The following is a 19,244-nucleotide window of genomic DNA, read 5'->3' as shown; positions in this document are numbered from 1 at the left end:
CACCCCACCACCTAAAAAAAAAAAAACAAGCAAACAAAAAAAAAACATTATTACATCTAAAATTTAACTAAAACAGAACAGTTACATTTCATTCAAAAGCTATCTGGTTAGAAAGTTAGTGATCATTTTATGCTAGATTTATATGTAAAACTAATAATTACTTTGAATTTAGAAAAGTTAGGTAACAGAAAAATGAGTAACGGAAATACAAGAATAGTATTTTAGAACACTTAACTTAGATTTTATTTGCTTTTAAAACAGTAAATATGTTAAAATTTTCCCGGGTGTTTGGAGGTGTGTGTGTTAAAAAACAAAACAAAAAAAACGTTGGCCGAGTGTTTGGAGGTGTAAAAGAAAAAAAACAGTTTTAGTAAGAAGGTAGGAGTGAACCCCAAAGCCTTGACGCAAGGTGGAAATGAAAGGGGAAAAAAGCCAGCCACCTAACAATCTCGGCCACAAAGGGGGAGGAATTGATAAGCTTGTTAAGTTAAGGGTTAAAAAGTAAGTCAAGTCAAAGAGGTTTGATTGACAGGTGGCCGCTTAATGAGGTCATCGCAGGAGCATACGATGACATGGCAGTTTTTTATTTACTGCAGGGCAGTCTTTGGGGGGGGGGGTTTACTTTGTTTCAATGTGAGGCAGTTCCGGCTTCCTGAAGATGATGGGGGGGGGGGACCAGCTCCCCATTTAAAGGGGATTTTCCGAATTGAATAGAAATTGTCTGATATAAGGAGAAACTCCGCATTGATCAAAGATGATTGCTTTTGGACGTTCCCGGCGATCGCGACCAGAACAGATCGTGACCGGAACAATGACGCCAACTCTGAATTAGTTTCGCTTTTATTATATGAAAAAGGTGAATCAACATGTGACGATCTAAAATTGTGGAATATTAAGCTTTTCAAAGTCAGGCAAATTAAATAGACAGGCGACCCCCATTGTAGATATTATGATTTACATGTGATGTAAAAAGTTTTAAGAATGAACGACGGCCTCGAAAACCTGCCGGAAAAAAGCCTTTTGCAGACATACACAAAAAGCATACATACACACACACATTTTTACTTTTATATATATACTAGCGGGGGGTACCCGGCGTTGCCCGGGTGTTTAGAGGTGTGTGTGCTATGGCGGGGGAAGGGGGGTGTTAATCAAAACATAAGAATAAGCGAAGTAAATATTTAAAAAAAAACTAACGTAATGCAAACGAACAATGTTAAATGTAAAAATGAGAAAAAGAAAAACAAACGTTCGGGAAGGGGGGGTACCCGGCGTTGCCTGGGTGTTTTTGGGTGTGTGTGGTCAGGTTTCAGGGTCGGGGGGTGTTAATGAAAACCTAAGAATAAGCAAAGTAGATAAAAAAAACCCCAGAAAAACGAACGTTAAAAAAGCTGAAAAACACGTGAAAAATGGCTTAAATAAACCTGCTTCAATATGAAAATTTAAAAAATCGAAAAAAAAAAAAAAAGACATCTCACACCACGATTCGAACCCAAAACGTTTAGATAATGAGGCTGCACTCTAAGCAACTGAGCTAAGATGACGTCGCCGAAATTATTTAAATATTTAAGTAAATCAGGTTACGATGTCATATGATAAATTGGCTTTCAAAACTAGGTCCCTCTATCTTTGTCCGCCCATTTTTGCCCGTACCTATTAAAAACTTATCTTGTATTTAATTTTGCCCTTGTGGAGTAGGTAAGCAAATAACAGTTTTTGTTTATATAAAAAATAAACAAACATTTTTTAAATAAAAGGATGTACATCATTATTGATTATGTGATTTTGATAAAATTGCCTCGATCTAGAAGGATTTCTCCATTAATCGCTGACAGAAAAATCAGCATCCTGATGATGATAATAATAATAATAATAATAAAATTGATGATTTTATTTAGAAATGTTTATAACTTTTAGTTTTTGCCCTTGTGGGGAGGGAAGCAAATCGCAAAGAATTTTTTTTTTTTTTAAATAAGTTATAAAAAGAATTGTACATCCATCTACCCCTTACAATATCCTTGAGCTCCTGGAGGTGCTTAAGGCCATCCAGAACTTTGTAGATGCTTTTGTAGCGATGAGTTCTTTTTTCGGGGTGAGCGTGCTGGCCCCACTCCCAACCTTCCCAGAAGGTACATACAGCGCCTAGCCTTCCCAAATGGTCACCCATTTGGTACTGGCCAGGCTTAACATTGCTTAACTTCGGTGATCTGGCGAGAACCAGTGTGCCAATGTTATTGTACCGTATGCGATACTATATTTCATCTTTATAAAAATAAGAATTATAAGAAAAAACTTTTTTTTTCAAATCTTGTTTCTACTTGTTGCTTATAATTGTGATTTTATTGTGCATAAAAATTGCCTCAGTCTAGAAAGATTTATCCTTAACTGACCGCTGACAAGAGATATCAGTGTCCTTAATTCTCAATTCGTAGTTTTTAATATAGGGAAAATCCTATTTCCCACAAAATGTTTTTTGTAAATATATACATATATATCTACAAAAAACATATCTTGGTCACGAGTAAATAATGTAACTCATTTTTATTATTAAAAACAAAAACAAAAAAAAAAACAATGTTTGGTCTAAAAAGTTTTGTTACAGTATAATATAACTTGTTTTCATTATTATTGAATATATATACACACACACACACACACACACACACACTTACAAAGTGTGGTTTAAAAAGTATTGTCACGATATAATAATATAACTTGTCTTTATTATTATTGAATACACACACACACAAAGTGTGGTTTTAAAAGTTTTGTCTCAACTCATTTTTATTGTTATTATTTAAAAAAATCAATCCAAAGTTTTAAGTTTTCTTGCCACAATATTTGTTTACAGAACCAATGTGTGTGCAAAAGTTAAGGTAAAATCGGTGTCGGCCAAAATGTGTCCCTTTTTTTCTTTCTTTGCAGTGAAGCTGGTCGGCATCCTACTTCGTCCAAAATATTTTCTTTTGAGGAAGGCAGAAGGATTAACTCCTTTTTACAGCTATATGAAAAAGGATCTTAACTAGTGTTGGGACGATTCCTAATTTTTATACGATTCCGATTCCAGGAAAATATTGATTAACGATTCCGATACCAAGTACGATTCCAATTCCTAGGGAATTATTGTTTTGAAATATACCAGGTAGTTTTATACTTATGGTCGGGTAGTTCCCAAATATGTTCCCTAACTTTCGAAGAGATATTTTATATCTACACCGTCGTGTTTTGGTTTAAATAAAATTATTATATAATAAACTAAACCGGAAAAATTAGCAAAATTTATTTTAGAGAAAATTTATTTTACTTAATTGGAATACAGAAAAAAAAAAAAAAACAAAGAAAATAGAATTTATCCTTCAGAGCAAAAACAAATAAAATAGAATTTATATAACAGAACAAAAACAAGAAAATTAGAGAATAAATTAATACGATTCATTATTTTGGTCCTCATAATTAACAGATTTAATGAATTAAATAAAAAAAATATAGCGGAAGAGAAAGAAAATATATACTAATTAAATATAAAAATGGTGAAAGCCAACGTCCGCCTAAAAAAGTTAAAAAAAAAAACAACTTTATTTTATTTTACAAAACCCAAAATGAGATTAGAATTTGGGACCCCATCGCTTCAGTAGGACCTTTTGGTGCCATTTTTACCTACTTATTCACTTGGGCCATTTTTATCTATTTATTCACTTGGGCCATTTTTACCGAGCACCACATTTTTGATACTGCGAGAAATACAAACCATGCTTATAAAGTTCATGGGGTTTTTTTTTTGGGGGGGGGGGTACAAAAAACATAGGCCCCATGTCTTTTTTAGAATAAGTTTTTTATTTTTTCGGAATAAAAAGAAAATTCGAAATAGGTATTTTATAAAGAGTTACTCGAGAATGGGGTGGCGTTTTCAGCACACCTAAATCTACTTTAAAAAATATATTTTTCTATACGAACGTGAGATGAGCCCTAAAGTAAAATAATACCAAAAATGTTATCTAATCTAAATTAAAACCAATATTTTATTTTTTGGGGGGGGGGGGGAATCTGCAAAGAAGTTCCAAAAAATATATCTAATTGCTTCATGAGCTGAATATTTTAATAGAATGTAAATTTAAACAAAAAAAAAAATTTGAAAATTGACTTACCCAGTAGTAGCTTAAATTAAATATAAAGCTGTATTTAAGAGATAGCAAAATAATTGTTTTTGTTTTTTCATTTTCTGAAGACCTTAACCGCAAACCACCACTTAGCATGTGTAGTTCTAATGTTATTCCAATGATATTCTTTTTGAAGCTTCAAAAGAAGCCGACTGTCAAAATTTTGTGAAATAATATGTGATCAATTTCATTTTAGAGATATTTCTTTCAAAAACCTTCGTTTAAAAAAAGAAAAAAAAGTATATTATGCTATTAAACCTTTTACTGTTTAAATAATTTGACTTTGCTCGTTTTATTTTAAGAAAATATAAGTTGAAAAAGCATTTTCATTCACTATCAGAAGATTTGTCAGTAAAAAAGTCGCCAAAAAGATAAGCGTTTTTTATTTTTACTCGCAATGTAGAGCCCTGCATACTTCTTTTCAAGTTAACTCTTTTGTAGTTTTGATTACAATAGATCTGAATGAATGAACCTTGTAAGGGAGGGGGCACTAAGCATTGCCCTGTTAATAATGAATTTCTTTGGTTTCTTTTTATAACATGCTACATTTCTCTCTTGTGGTTAGAAATATCAGGAAATTTTTTTCTTTTTTTCAACATCAGACTAAAAGAATCGTAATGAAGGAATCGGAAAATTAAGGTATTTTTTAACGATGCGATTCAGATTCCGATACCTCCCAAAATACACGATTCTTATGATTAACAATTCTGATTAATCGTCCCACCACTAATGTTAACCCAAAATCACTTTCAAGAATGGTCCTAAAATCTATTTTAAATTGATATTCCATATTTACTTAATTTTCCTACCAAATTTTCTGAGATCCAATTTTCTAAAATAGTTTACAAAGATTTTCAAAAGTGTTTTGAATAATTCTTAAAGAAAAAAAAAATTCAATAATTCTTAATTAAAATATGACTGAAAAAACCTTTTAATAATTATTAAATAAAAAAAAAAGAATGATTAGAAAGATGTAAAAAAAAAAAAATGTACATGCATAGGGGAGATATAGGTATGAGAGAAAAAAAAAATGAAGGCATTGAACTGCCTTGTCACTACTTCTGGTAGCACTACACTGGAAGTTAGGAAGTACATTAGCTGACTATAACCATTTAATCATTATAAAAATATTAGATGCAAACAGCTTCCGAAATTTTCAATTTTTTAATACATGAAGATTTGTTAAAATTCTTAGCAAATCCTCATAACAGTTTAGAGGCTTCTAGATTCCTTTCAAATTCCTAAAAGTCAAAGTAATGCATTTATTTTTTTTTTTCAACTATTAACAAGATTAAAATGATTGACTTGTTTGGAAAGAAACTGAAATACATTCTAGTGGATTCAATTTCATAATTATTACTTTCTCATTAAAATTAAAGTTTATATTAAATGTTTTATATTAAACATGAATTTCTTTTAATGCAAGGATGCCACAACTAAATTTAACCCCTACTTAAAACTATAGGGAAGGAAGCCTAACTTCCAAATACTCCTCCAGAATGGTTCAAAAATCTATTTTCAATCAATACATATCATATAATAGTTACCCTGCCAATGTTACAGAATTTTCTATCACCAAATTTTCCTAAATTTGTTATTACATGACCAAAATCATTAAAAAAAAAAAAAAAAAAAAAAAAAAAATCAAATTTCATCTTTAATGTGCTTTGACTAAAGATTCAATATGTAAGCTGTTGAAATGAAAGTTGCTCTTCCATGTCATTTTTCTGTTTTTTGAAAGATAATGGAATTTCACACACTGTTTAAGTTAACTGATCTAAAAATAATGCTTTCATCATGATTAATTTTAATTTCCCACGTTTGTAAAGACTTTGCATTGTTTTAAAGCCAACATTTTTATTACACAATGTAAATTAGCTTCCGGATCAATAGCAGACACGATAGAAAATTTTCTAATTCCCAACAAACTTTGAACAGTTATTAATTTGGTGGCGAATTGAGCTACGAAAATAAATTTGATACCATTGTTTGTATTTTGCACACACATTGAAAGTTTGATACAAATTTACTATAGTGTGCCCTTGAAAAAATAAGAAAAACATTTCATGCCGAAATTAGTATAAATTCCAAAAAGGTACTTGTACAGTTTAGTCAAGACATTAAAAAATGAAAATGTTGAAAAAAGTTTAAATTGTATGCATCCGTTATAGAACGAAGTTCTTCAAAACAAAAAATTTCACTTAATTTCATCAAGTAGTTTGTTTTTTTTACAGCGGGAAAACACGTTTTTATGAGAGTGCGTTGAAGGCGGCCATCTTGGATTAAAAAAAAAAAATTTGTTTGAATTTTAGAAATGACAAAGGGAGATAACTCAAGTTAAAGCGCTGACACCCCTCTCCATCTCTAATACTAGCTTTTCTTCCTAAAAATCGAAGATTTTGCTCGGTATCATAACAAATTGTTTTTTCGCTGTAAAAAAAAAAAAAAAAAAAAAAAAAAAACTTGTCATGATATAATAACTACTTGATGAAATTAAGTGAAAATTTTTTTCAGAGAACTTTGTCCCATAACGGATACATACAATTTAAACTTTTTTCGATATTTTCATTTTTTAATGTCTTGACTAAACTGTATAAGTACCTCCAAAAATTTATAAAAATGGTCCAGTAGAAAAATAACTATAAGTAAAAATAGAATTTTTTGAAGTTGCAATTTTTCACTGTAAATTAACCCATTAGAAGACTGAAAACAAGGGGAGATAACTACATTCTATCATTTATAAGTTGCTTTGCGCAGAATCCAATGACATTATCTTTTAGATCGACAATCTTGCTTTTTCTCAATTTACTGAACTTTTTTTTTCGAAAATCAGTTCTAGCACATCTTCTACTGGACTATTTTTTGTAATTGTATTTCTTGAACAAAAATACACTCATATAGCAAATTACATTGCTTAATCTTGTGTTTAAACAAATGTAGCTATTTTACTGAAAAAGTAGTGTAAAAAAAATGTGGCAAAACGCATATGGTCTTAAAAGAGGGGAAAAAATCCAAATGTGTGAGGCACAAAAATAGTCATAACTTCCTTATTTTTGGTCAGATTTAAAATTTAAGAATTCTTCTTAGACCATCAAGCTCTTTCTGCAAATGGCATTATTGAGATATTTTAAACAACTTCAATTTTTTCATGTGTATTACTATTTATATATTTTTAATAGTGAAATAAAATTAAAAATGAGAAAATTTTTAATAATATTAAAAAAAGAATTATACCAACCACCAGACATAGTTCTGTTTAAGAGAGGAAGATGTTTGGCATATTGTAACAACATGTCTCTCTGTCGTTCTTCATTTGTTTCTCTTTCAAAAATTTCCAATTCTTGTTTGCTTAAATAAAACTGAAAAAGAATAAATTGACAGTTTAATAAAAGACAATTTCAAAATAAAGTCATTAACATAAAAAAATTGTATCAAAATCTGGTAATTTTGGTAAGGCAGGAAAATTTTCTAAGTATGAAATATAACTATTCTGGAATGTTTGAGGACTATGCTCCTTCATCTGTAATTTTAAAGGCTACCCCTCCCCCTCCAATATAAAAAATATTTACTATATATATATTTCAAGCAAACAAAATTTACTTTTCAGAATGTTCCTTTATTATCTTTTCAAATTATTATTTTAATTAAAAAAAAAAAAAAAAAAAAAAAAAAAAGATTTAAGATTTTGTAAAAAAGTCCAAAACTATTTTTTTTTTTATTAAAAGTTATACACGTTACATTTATGGTTGAGAAAAAAAGTTTATTTAGTAAATTCTACAAGTCTTTTTTACAATTCCAAATGCATCTCTGTTACAACACCTGGAATGTGCCCTGTTCCTGCGATGATACAGACTGAAGTGATTGCCAATCAGGAAAAAAAAACTTTTTAATCTCATAAGTAAACAACAACAAAAAATAGTTCTTATTCAATTTATTTAGGGGGGAAAATATAAAAAAATCTATTACAGCATAAATGTGAATTATTCCCCAACTCCCTAGAAGGAATCGTAACCAAAATTCAAGAATGAACACTTCAAAGAGAATTGTGAAAACTAGAAAAAAGCAGCTAAATAATAAGAGAATTTCATTTTAACAAAGAACTTGACCTCAGATTCTCTATTCAGCAGTTTAACCAGACTTCCTGGTACGACCAGAGATTTGTTCTTTGGTATAACTTTGGAGATTGTGTGGCCTTTAACAAACCCAAATTAAATTTTCTAAATAAATTCTAGTATTAAACAGCAAGACTTTAAAAAAAAAATACTATCATCCTAAAAGAATGTCATTTATCATGAATCATTTCAATTGATAGAAAAAAATGTATTAAGTAAAAAAATTATATATATATATATATATATATATATATATATATATATATATATATTATATTATATATATTATATTATATATATATATATATTATATTATATATATATTATATTATATTATATATATTATATTATATATATATTATATTATATATATATTATATTATATATATTATATTATATATATATTATATTATATATATTATATTATATATATTATATTATATATATTATATTATATATATTATATTATATATATTATATTATATATATTATATTATATTATATATATATATATTATATATAGATATTATATTATATATATATATCATATTATATATATATATATCATATATATATCATATTATATATATATATATCATATATATATCATATTATATATATTATATTATATATATATATTATATTATATATATATCTATTTAAAACGAAAACACTGTTTAATAATAATTTTTTTTAAAGCATCATAAGATGTTTTTAATTAAATTATTTTATTTTTAATTACATAAAAAAATAAAACAATATTTGCATTTAAAGTGACAAGGACCTATTAGGTCAGAAAATAATTAAAGCAAATAATATTTTAATTAATCAGAAAATTAATCAATCCTTATTAAATATTTAGCACAACAAAGACGTGTCATGATATATGGCAATGAATGCTGGGTCATCATCCAGTCTTCTCTCACCCAATCTTCAGCACAATGACAGATTCACGATTAGATGAAATCTGACCAAATTGCATTAGATCAAAGGATTTGTTGAAAGGACTACATGTGCCCACCATAGAAGGTATGCTAAAGACAAATCAATTAGTTGATATGGTCATCCTTCTGGATAAAGTGTTACAGAAGCACGATGACTTTAATTATAGGAAGGTTGGTTGGTCAAGGAAAACTTGCCACAGAATTTATAGACTAAGCCATCTTTAAAAAGCTATATCTTCAGATCTTTTTAAGATATTCCGATGAAATTTTGAACATATCATACCATGAAGATTCAGTTGGCATTATTTACGACCATCTCACTCGGTAACTTACGGACTAATTAGAATATTTCAGTTTCATTTTAACAGTTTTAAGTAGAAACATCATAAAAACAACTAAGAAAAATGTTAAGTAAGGCTTTTTCATCATAGGAAGTATTATTTTGATGGACATTATCATTTACCATTATAACATCATGAAAAATCCAAGATGGCGACCAGAAAATGCAAGATATGACATGATTTAAAGAAATTATTAACAAAATATGGCTTGTAGTATATCAAATTAAACAAAGTTTGTACAAATCAGAATTATGTTTTCAAGCAAATTAAACTAATTGGCATACTAATTAGCATAATTAAGTTTCATTTTAACGGCTTCCAGTTCAAAAATCATTAAAAAAAAAAAAAAAAAAAAAACAGTTTTAAAAAATCATTAAAAAAAAAACAGTTTAAAAAAAATCATAAAAAAAAACAGTTTAAAAAAAAATCATAAAAAAAAAAAACAGTTTAAAAAAAATCATTAAAAACAAAAACAGTTTAAAAAATGGGAGGTAAGATTTTATCATCATGCAGAATGTTATTCTGATGAACTTTATCATTTGTCATCATTACACCATGAAAAAACAGAGATGGCAACCAGGAAATCCAAGATGGCAACCACGACACGATTCAAAGAAATTATTAACAAAATATGGCTTGTAGCTTATATGCTTATATGGAAGGAAATTTTGTACAGATTAAAATTATGTTTTCAAGTTCATTAAACTAATTAGGATAATTAAATTTAATTTTTAACAGCTTCAAGTTACTGTGACAATTATTGGGTGAATTTCTACTACTATTTTGTATAATATTTTTATTTTGAAGGCATTGTCGAAACTTAAGGTATAGTGGCCATTTTTTTCTTGTTCTCATGTAACGCTCGACACTACTTGTTTTTTTGAACAGAAAAAACATTTACAACACAAAAATTTATAGGAGGTAGAAGAGTAATTGCCTTTAGTAACATTTATTATATATTTGTTTTTTGGCCACTTTTGGCCTCTGTAGATTGTAAAACTAACCCAATAAAAGTTATTCTTTTACTTAACTGGATAAGTGGTTTGTGTGTTTTAACTCATTTAAAAGCGTCGTTATTGTCGGTCATTCTTTTTCAAACAATTTTTTTTTTTTTAAATATTCTTTCGCTTTCCATAATTAAAAACTTATGTTTTCTAAATAACAACAAAAATAAAATGAATACTTTGTTCATAAGTTAGTGGACGAACGTGTTTACAGATATTTTTGTGTGCGTGCGACGACGCACAAAAATTCTCATGTTTATAAGTGTTTGTCAGTATTTCTAATGACTCTAGCATAAAAAGTTCTTATCAAATTCTTTTCAAATTTTAGAACAAAAGAAATTAATATTTTCACTATTAGCATTTGGACACAGTTTCTACGGTTATCTATCTTTATTTTACAAAGCGTCAACTTTGAGATGTTTTATTTGCGACTCAAAAACCAAGAAAAACAAAAACAAGGTTCATTGTTTTTGTTTTTCAAATTTTTTTTTTTTTTAAAATATTCTTTTCCTGTCCATAATTAAAAACTTTTTATTTTTTACATAGGCATAACCACTTATCAAGGCCAGAGACCACTCGAGGATAAGGGTTAAAGGTGTACAGTAGTCAATTGGACAATATAGTAATCGTTAGTAATAGAAATTCAGTAAATTTGTTAATTTAAGTGGAATGGCTCATCAAGAACTTGTTTACGTTGGACTTGAAGACAACCATATTGTAGTCAACTGGAAAGCAAGAAAATGGAAGACAATTCCATAGGTGTGCAGTTCTAAGGAAGAAGCTTTGTTCATGGAATCTACGTTTAGATTTTTAGGCACAGATAAAGAGTGGAGGGAATTATTGATAGTGTTTTCAGCTAGACGAGTGTTTCTTGTGAAAGTTTGCCAAGGGGGGACCATAGATTGAAGCTCAGTCGAACACTTGCCATGAAAATAATGATACATCAGAGACAAACTCGCAATATCTCTTCTGTGAGATAGAGGTTGCAGGGAAGAGAAAAGGATACCCCCTACGAGGTTACGAAGTCTATTTTGAACTCTATCAACGCAGGACAAGTCCTTTCTAGCAGCTCCTGTCCAGATGTGGCAAAACAAAAATAAAATGAATACTTTGTTCCTAAGCTAGGTGACGAACATGTGTTTACAAATTTTTTGTGTGCACAAAAATGCTCATGTTTATAAGCACTTGTCAGTATTTCTAACTCTAGCATAAAAAGTTTTTATCCGATTCTTTTCAAATTTTAGGAGGAAAGAAATTAATATTTTTACTATTAAATAGCGTTTAAACACAGTTTCTATCTTTACTTATCTTTGTACTACAAAGCGTCAACTTTGAGATATTCTAACTTTTGAATGGAAAGACGTACATGTGTTGTGTTCAAATTCTGCAACAAAGACAATTCTTTTCCCTAATTAGCTAAAACATCGTCGACGAGTACAAGTTCCGCTACGAGTATTTATGTGACGACACGCCGACCACTTATTTGCAAAAAGTGATCTACCGCAGGCAAGCATGCTATGCTGACATGTTTCATCGTTAATAGTCGGATTTAAATAGCAATTTCTTGGAATATACAAATCACAACAAAAATATTAAAACACCATTTTAAAGTAAATTTTATTGTGAATCCAGTTATACAAGTTTTTCTTTTTTGAATGGAGGTAGGAGAAATGTACTTATTACTGATTTAAAAACTATGAGTGTCAAATTAAGTAGCAGTGTGCGCTTTGTCCAGCACTGAACGTTATGGTGTCTGGTATTCGTATATATCTGATAGCATGATGCTGTAGACACTCAAAAGAATTAGAGAACACCTTGCCGACTCGGACAAACACTAGGGACCCGTATTTCAAGTGGGGATGAATCATTGCCTTGTAAAGCCTAGTCAGCAAATGTCATTCATGAGGAATTTGATGGCTCAGGATACGCAACATGTAACGCTCCCTATTAACCTTATTGGACATATAAGACAAGTGGTTGTCAAACGTGAGATTGCTAGATATTATTCCCAGATAGTTATAACATTTTGAGAATGATACAAATGTGTCTTGAAACCAAATCTCATGGATAGAAACAGGAGAGAAATACCTAGAAGATAATAGCACAGCTGTTTTTGCTTGGTTGAACACCATGCCCTAGTGTCCCGCCCACTCAGATGCAAAAACAAGCAGTGACTGCAGATATACTGACACTATATAAGGGTCTAGGTGTGATACAGAAATGTCTGTCATCTGCATAAATTGCAGAAATGTTAACTAGTCAAGGAAAACTTGGCAAGGACTGGTTGGACAAAACCACACAATGTGAAATTTGGAGACTGCTGATTTGCTGAATGAAATGAACTGGAGAATGAACTTGTGTAAAAATGCAACTCTTGAACAAGGGAAAAATGACATTAAAAAAAAATATTTATGGAAAAAAGATGCAATTATGCAGATATGTGACGAGATTAGTATGAATAGCAGTCGCCAACGATTATTTGTACAGCTTTCTCTGCTTATTACCTTTCCATTTGGCCAGTACCTTTGCAAAAAAAAAAAACTCCTAGCTTTTTGGAAGTCAGGTTGATCTTAAGATGCTGCTGCTGATGTTTTTATGGTAGCTGTTCTGATTAGAGGGAAGAATAAAATTCCAAGATCTCTCGGTGAGTCAGCTAGCTGTATATACAATGTTTGTCTGCCAGAACAACAAAGACGATCTGATCACTATAGAGATGAAGGATGACATATGCTGGGAGATGTTTTTTTTTTTTTTAAGTGAAATTGGTTTAAACACAGCCACTCACTCTCATGTCCCAATCAGCTTGATCCAGCGGCAGAACAAGGCTAAGACAGCTGAAAATTAGGTAGGATGCAAGAGTTGACGACATCCTATATACAGCACTTGCTATTCCTAAATGATCACCACATCTGGTACTAACCAGTTTCAATGTTGCTTATCTTCAGTGTATGAATATGATGCAGTCTGTATATAGAGTCAAAATAGTCTCCAATTGAGCAAGGATGCTGAGATTAGGGAAATGCTTTAGGGGAGTTTGTCACCAATTTCTAAAGTTTATTTTTATTGTCACTGAGATAGCGGTGCATTTTGACAGCTTTACTTAGCAGATCGTATTCCATATGAACAGCCATAATGAGAGGCTGCATATTCCGCCAGCCATCTTCTTCATCCTCAACCATTTTTGGATTTGCTTGTCTACATGGTAGGAAATTAAAATTTCCAGCTCCTCCTCTCCATAGCTCTTCCTCACTCATGAAACTGATAAGAAACTCAACACATCAAATGCACATAGCAGAGAGTTGGTCTTCATGATATAATGCTCACTATTGTACACATTTTTTGGGATGTTTCTAATATTGTCAGGTTAGATGTCATTTCCTTGATTTTTTTCCAGACCTGTTATGCCAATATCTAAATCTATTTATCTTTAAGCCATATCCACATTTTTTGCTTGCAGGAAGTAGAATAAGATTCTAATAGAACTATGGTATCCATCAGGACTACTGCTGCACTGATGGTGATGAATCCCACTGTTGCAATATTGTTTTTAAAGGTCTCAAGATTTCAGCAAAATTAAATTAATTTTGGATCTTTGCTGAAAATCTGAGACACAGTACACATTCACCATGTGGGAGTTGGGCTTCAGCAGTGTGGTGTATAACTTTTGATTCTTTTGCAGTCATTATGGCAGCTTCATCGGATTCCATGCTCATTACTTTGGTAAATAGGGTTTTTAAGACTTTTTGGTTAGATTTTGCAAAACTTTATTTACAACAAAATGTCTGTTTGGTAAAACGTCACAGAATCAAGACTGCGTAATATTGAAGTTACAACAAATGAAATAAATAAAAATCCAGGTCGGCATTCTTCCTTTTTTAACAAAAGTTTTCATGGCCAATACTCTCCCATCTTGATACAACTTAAAAGTCTATCAGCATTGTCCATCTCACCCAGTGTACATTTTTCTTCTTTGATCTTATTGTTGCATAGGGATGTGGTCATATTTAAGATGACGCAGAGTTCATTTTAACAATGAGGGAGACAAGACATAACAATAAGAGAGAGAGAGAGAACTGATTATTGAATGAATGTGTAATACTGTTCTTTTATATCAGAGGGGATAATCATTACTTTTGATGGAGAGGGGACACATTACTTGGACGGGGGGGGATTATACAAAGTTCATATTAAGATGATTAACACATTACCTTCAATCTGTGGAATGATGACACAAAGACAACCAGTTACAAAAACACGAAGATGTTCTTTATTTTATTTGACTGGTCGAATGATTTGACGTCAGGAATTCACATTTCAGGATCTACATAGTCTAATGTTCTTTCCTTCGCTTCCAAAGGACCCTGACTCCAACTCTCTCTTTGACTAGCAGACTCAACTGTTCTGCTTCAACTGCCCGACTGCCCTGATCTGACTAATACTAACTCCTATATTGGGAATTCCCTTTTTGCTATGAGGTCAGATGCGTGGTTCTAAAGCGTGACCAACTCACGTGGCTAAGCATACGTTTGTCGAAAACACTTCTGCTAACAAAGAATTTTCAACTTATTTTTTTACAATATATTTTTAAAAATTTGTATTGTTCATTCTTTCAGCTGACATTTTTAATTCAGTTTTCATAAAAGAATGAACAATCAAATTCTTTTTACAATACAAACAATATCTAACTATTTTATATAGAACTAGTGGGGTTACCTGGCATTGCCCGGGTTTTTAAAGGCGTGTGCGTGTGTGGGGGGTAAAATGATTACAAAGCGAAGTAATAACCCTGTTTAAATATTATATAAAAAAAAAAAACAATGTTAAAACTTCTTAAAAAAAAAACAAAAAAAAAAACACGAACAGTCCCCGCGGTGCCCGGGTGTTTGAAAAACCAAAAAAAAGTTTATGGGTGTGGGTGTGGGGGAGGTTCGAACTCGAACCCTTGAGGCAAAAAAAAATAAAAAAGTGATGAATTAACTAAAAAGTGAATTAGGTCAAATATCAATCCCGCAGTCAAGTTTGTTTTGGTTTAGTTTCCCCAATATGAAAGCAATTGTCTGATGTAAGGTTTCCACTGGACGTTCTGGCACGAAAGCCGAGAACAGATACCGTTTGAATTTAGTTTCACTTTATTTATATTAAAAAGCAGGACAAACAGGCAACACAGCGAAATAGTGTGATTTTTATAAAAGTCGATGTAAATAAATCTAGACGCGACGCGTTCCCAAATCCTAGATATTATTATCTAGGGGGTATATAAACACTTCTAAGCGATAGTACCCCCCCCCCCCGAGAATCGTGGCAAAAAAAAAAAAAGCCTTTGTGCGCGCCGCATTTGCCTTTTATATATATATACATATATAGATATATATATAGATTTAACAATAGCCAAATTCTAACATTCCAATTTCTAAATCTATTTCTGAATCTTGCTTACAAGGTTTGAGTCTCGGCTTATCCTAATCTCATTTTCTACTTATCTAATGTTCTTACTTACAGGAAAAGGGGACAGCCCTTTTCCTGTAACAAGCCATTCTCTGCCTTTGACTTTACACCCATTTTCTTTAACAACAACATGTTCTCCCGTATGTGTGACATTTTTCTCCTTTATCTTATTGCGCACACTTCCTAATTTGCATATGCATGTTTTTCGGCTGCTGCTGCTACTAATCTCTTCAAACGCCAGCCAGCCATCCTTTGCTGCTGCTGATATTTTCCCATGTGCTCATATGCACTATATTACAAATGTACACACAAACAACCAAACACTTGTGATTGATTTTGTCTGTATGAAGTAACAATGGCAAATGAGCAAGATTTTATTTTAGTATTGCCTGCATGGTGTACGCCATATAAGATAGCAGTTGCTTACCTGCACATCATGACCAGGAAACTTACTAGCAATACCAGAAAACAATGCACACACTGCTACTTAATCTAACAGGCATAGTCTCTAAATCTGTAATTAGTAGATTTCTCCTACGATCATCAAAATAAAACTTATAGGATTGAATTCACAATAAATTTTTTTGTAAAATGGTATTTTAATTTTTTTTTTTTTTAATGATTTATATATATTCCAAGAAATCGCTATTTGAATCCAACTATTAACAATGAAATATGCCAACATGGCATGCCTGTTAGTGGTGGACGACATTTTGCAACTATGCGACTGGGGACAGATTTTAAAAAGCTAAAGATCGTATTTATGTGAAATAAGATCTCGGTTTAAAATACAGCTGCAATAATTTGATACCTCACAGAGTGTTTCAGTCTTTTGTCTGTTGACATTTTTGCATCTTTTTTTCACAATGTGCACTCAGAGAATATAGGAAATTTGGATGGAATTAAATTTAAGGAGACGTTTGAGAGTAAAAAAAAATGATTTGAAAATATTAGGGGAAAGTAAAAACAAAAAAAAAAATTTTTTTTGAATACTTCACCACTGCATATCCCCCTTTCTGTTCCAATGTTGATGTGAAATAAAATCATAAATGAAACAGAAAGAATAAACTTTTATTGCCCCCCCCCCCATCGTCCACCCTTAAAGATGATCAAACATTTTAAATATTTCAATTTTGCTTAAAATGTTGGAGGAACTGTGCATAACCTTTGGTGCCAGTAACAACTCCATTTCCCCAGTTACTTTTTTTGCTATTCTTGTCCAGTATTCACCCTATATTAAAAAACAAAAATAAAAAATCTGTATGATGTACATACCCAGTATGAAATAAAAATATCATATTCCAAAAAACAAGTAAATTGATCAAGCAGTTTTATTTTTATAAAAACAAACCGTTTTAAGCGATTGGGAATTTGAGACAGAAGAGTGCTGGGAGTAACATGCTGAATAAACAGCATAGTCACTTTTTTTTTTTATCCATGATGGTATTTCTCTCCCACAGTGAGAAATGTGACACAAGGGTCAGATGTTGGAATTAAATAGTTGGTGCTCCTGCAAGGGAGCACTCTGACCAATAAAAAGGCCTGGGCCGCCCCATCGGCATTCCCCAATACGTTGCCTCAAGCGAATTAACCATGAACTAACGTGTTGCAACATTTTTGATATATGATGGGGTATCCTCCCTGAACATTGGGAAATCCGATAGGAACTGATGAATCAAATTAATTCACATTCTATTATCAACCAATCAGAAACCAGAAGATGACAATGAAGTCGCCGTTGATGAGGACAAGAGTATTAATAATGATAACAGCGATGATAATGATCTTAAAATCGAAAATTAATCAAAATGTTATCCCAAAAGAAGTAGAAGATCACCAGATTATTTTGTGGTCGACAATTTGGAAGATTATCAAGTTGACTATTGCTATTCCATGGATAATACGTCAAAAAGCTTTAATGAAGAAATTAATTCAGAACAATGTCAGCAATCGAAAATAGCAATGGAAAGTAAAATAGATGCTTTAACAGAAAATAATATCTATCTGGTAGTGCCTCTCCCAAAGGATAAACATGTCATTTCTTCTCAATGGGTTTTTACAAAAAAACTACAGCGTCAGACATTGAACAGTACAAGGCTAGATTTGTTGCTATAGGATACTCTCAGATTTATGGTATAGAATATTTTTCTAGGTTTTTACTGACGACAAATCTAACCACAATCCAAATTTTACTGCAAATCAAATCACAATATAGCCATAACGTCCATCAAATGGACATAAAAAAATAAAAAAAAATGCTTATTTAAATGCCTGAATAAACTGTGAAATTTATATTACCCATCCAGAGGGATTCATAATGAAAAATGAAAGTTGCATGTTATGCTTAAATCACTGTACAGTCTGAGGTAGAGCGGTTGATGTTGGAATACAGTAGGCAGGCTTGAACCCGTACCGTGAAGAAGGAAAAGTAAAAAAAAAAAAAACGTGACGTCTTTGCTGTTGCGTCCATCGCCAAACTGGAAGTGGTGAAGGTTTAAATTAAGGCTAGTCAATTGAAAAGACGAGATGACTTTTGAAAATATCGGCAAAAAAAGCGACCCCTCCTTGTAGAAAAGTGCCCAGTTGAGGTGAAGGAATTAATGTCTTTAACCATTTTTTTTGTATTTGTCATCTGAAGGGTTGATCTTCAAAATAATACCAATCTCGTGAAAATCCATTGCCTGTTGAAAGTTGTAGGCAGGCATACAAACATACATACATACATACATTTAAACAGACAAGTGAGATTTATATAATAGATGACTGCTACGAGACCTGACATATATTACACAGTAACAAAACTATCACAAAAATTATCAAGACCGACAATGAAGGAGTTAAACAGAGCTAAACAAGTCTTATGTTATTTAAGAGGAACTAAGAAACAGCATTTAGTATTTAGAAAATCAATGTCTCCTAAATTGTGAAGGGTTTTCAGATTCAGATCGGGGAATCAAAGATCGAAAAAGTATAACTGGATATTGTTTTTGACTATCGCAGATGGGCCTATTATTTCATGGAAATCTAAAAAGCAGCAGATTGTATCTCTATGTGTGAGAAGAAATTCATTACACTTACACATTCTGCCCTATATTTAAAACCTATTCTAAAGACTTTTAGAACCAGAATATAACTGAAACTCCTGTAGTAATTATGATAATCAAGACAGTGTAGTCTTAGCACAGAACACAGTAATTCACCAAAGATCTAAGCATATAGATATTAAATATCACTTCATAAA

At 31.2% G+C, this 19,244-nt stretch overlaps 1 protein-coding gene across 5 annotated transcripts in view; it reads right to left on the bottom strand.

Annotated features, from left to right (window-relative positions):
* Window positions 1–19,244, bottom strand: part of LOC145268223 (palmitoyltransferase ZDHHC20-A-like) — a 226,821-nt gene that overhangs the window by 144,874 nt on the left and 62,703 nt on the right. For all 5 annotated transcript variants that reach the window (XR_013864861.1, XM_080123528.1, XM_080123530.1 and 2 more), the window contains exon 4: window positions 7,396–7,516. Coding sequence is in view for 4 of the 5 variants with exons in the window: in XM_080123528.1 (XP_079979654.1) it covers window positions 7,396–7,516 (121 nt within the window). In the remaining variant the exon portion in view is untranslated. The remainder of the gene's footprint in view (window positions 1–7,395; window positions 7,517–19,244) is intronic.

Source organism: Euprymna scolopes, chromosome 43, assembly GCF_053919585.1.
Source record: "Euprymna scolopes isolate OS-2025 chromosome 43, ASM5391958v1, whole genome shotgun sequence".
In the NCBI taxonomy this organism is placed as follows: Eukaryota; Metazoa; Mollusca; class Cephalopoda; order Sepiida; family Sepiolidae; genus Euprymna; species Euprymna scolopes.
Note: the sequence above shows the minus strand (reverse complement) of the source record. Positions and strands in the feature narration are given on the sequence as shown.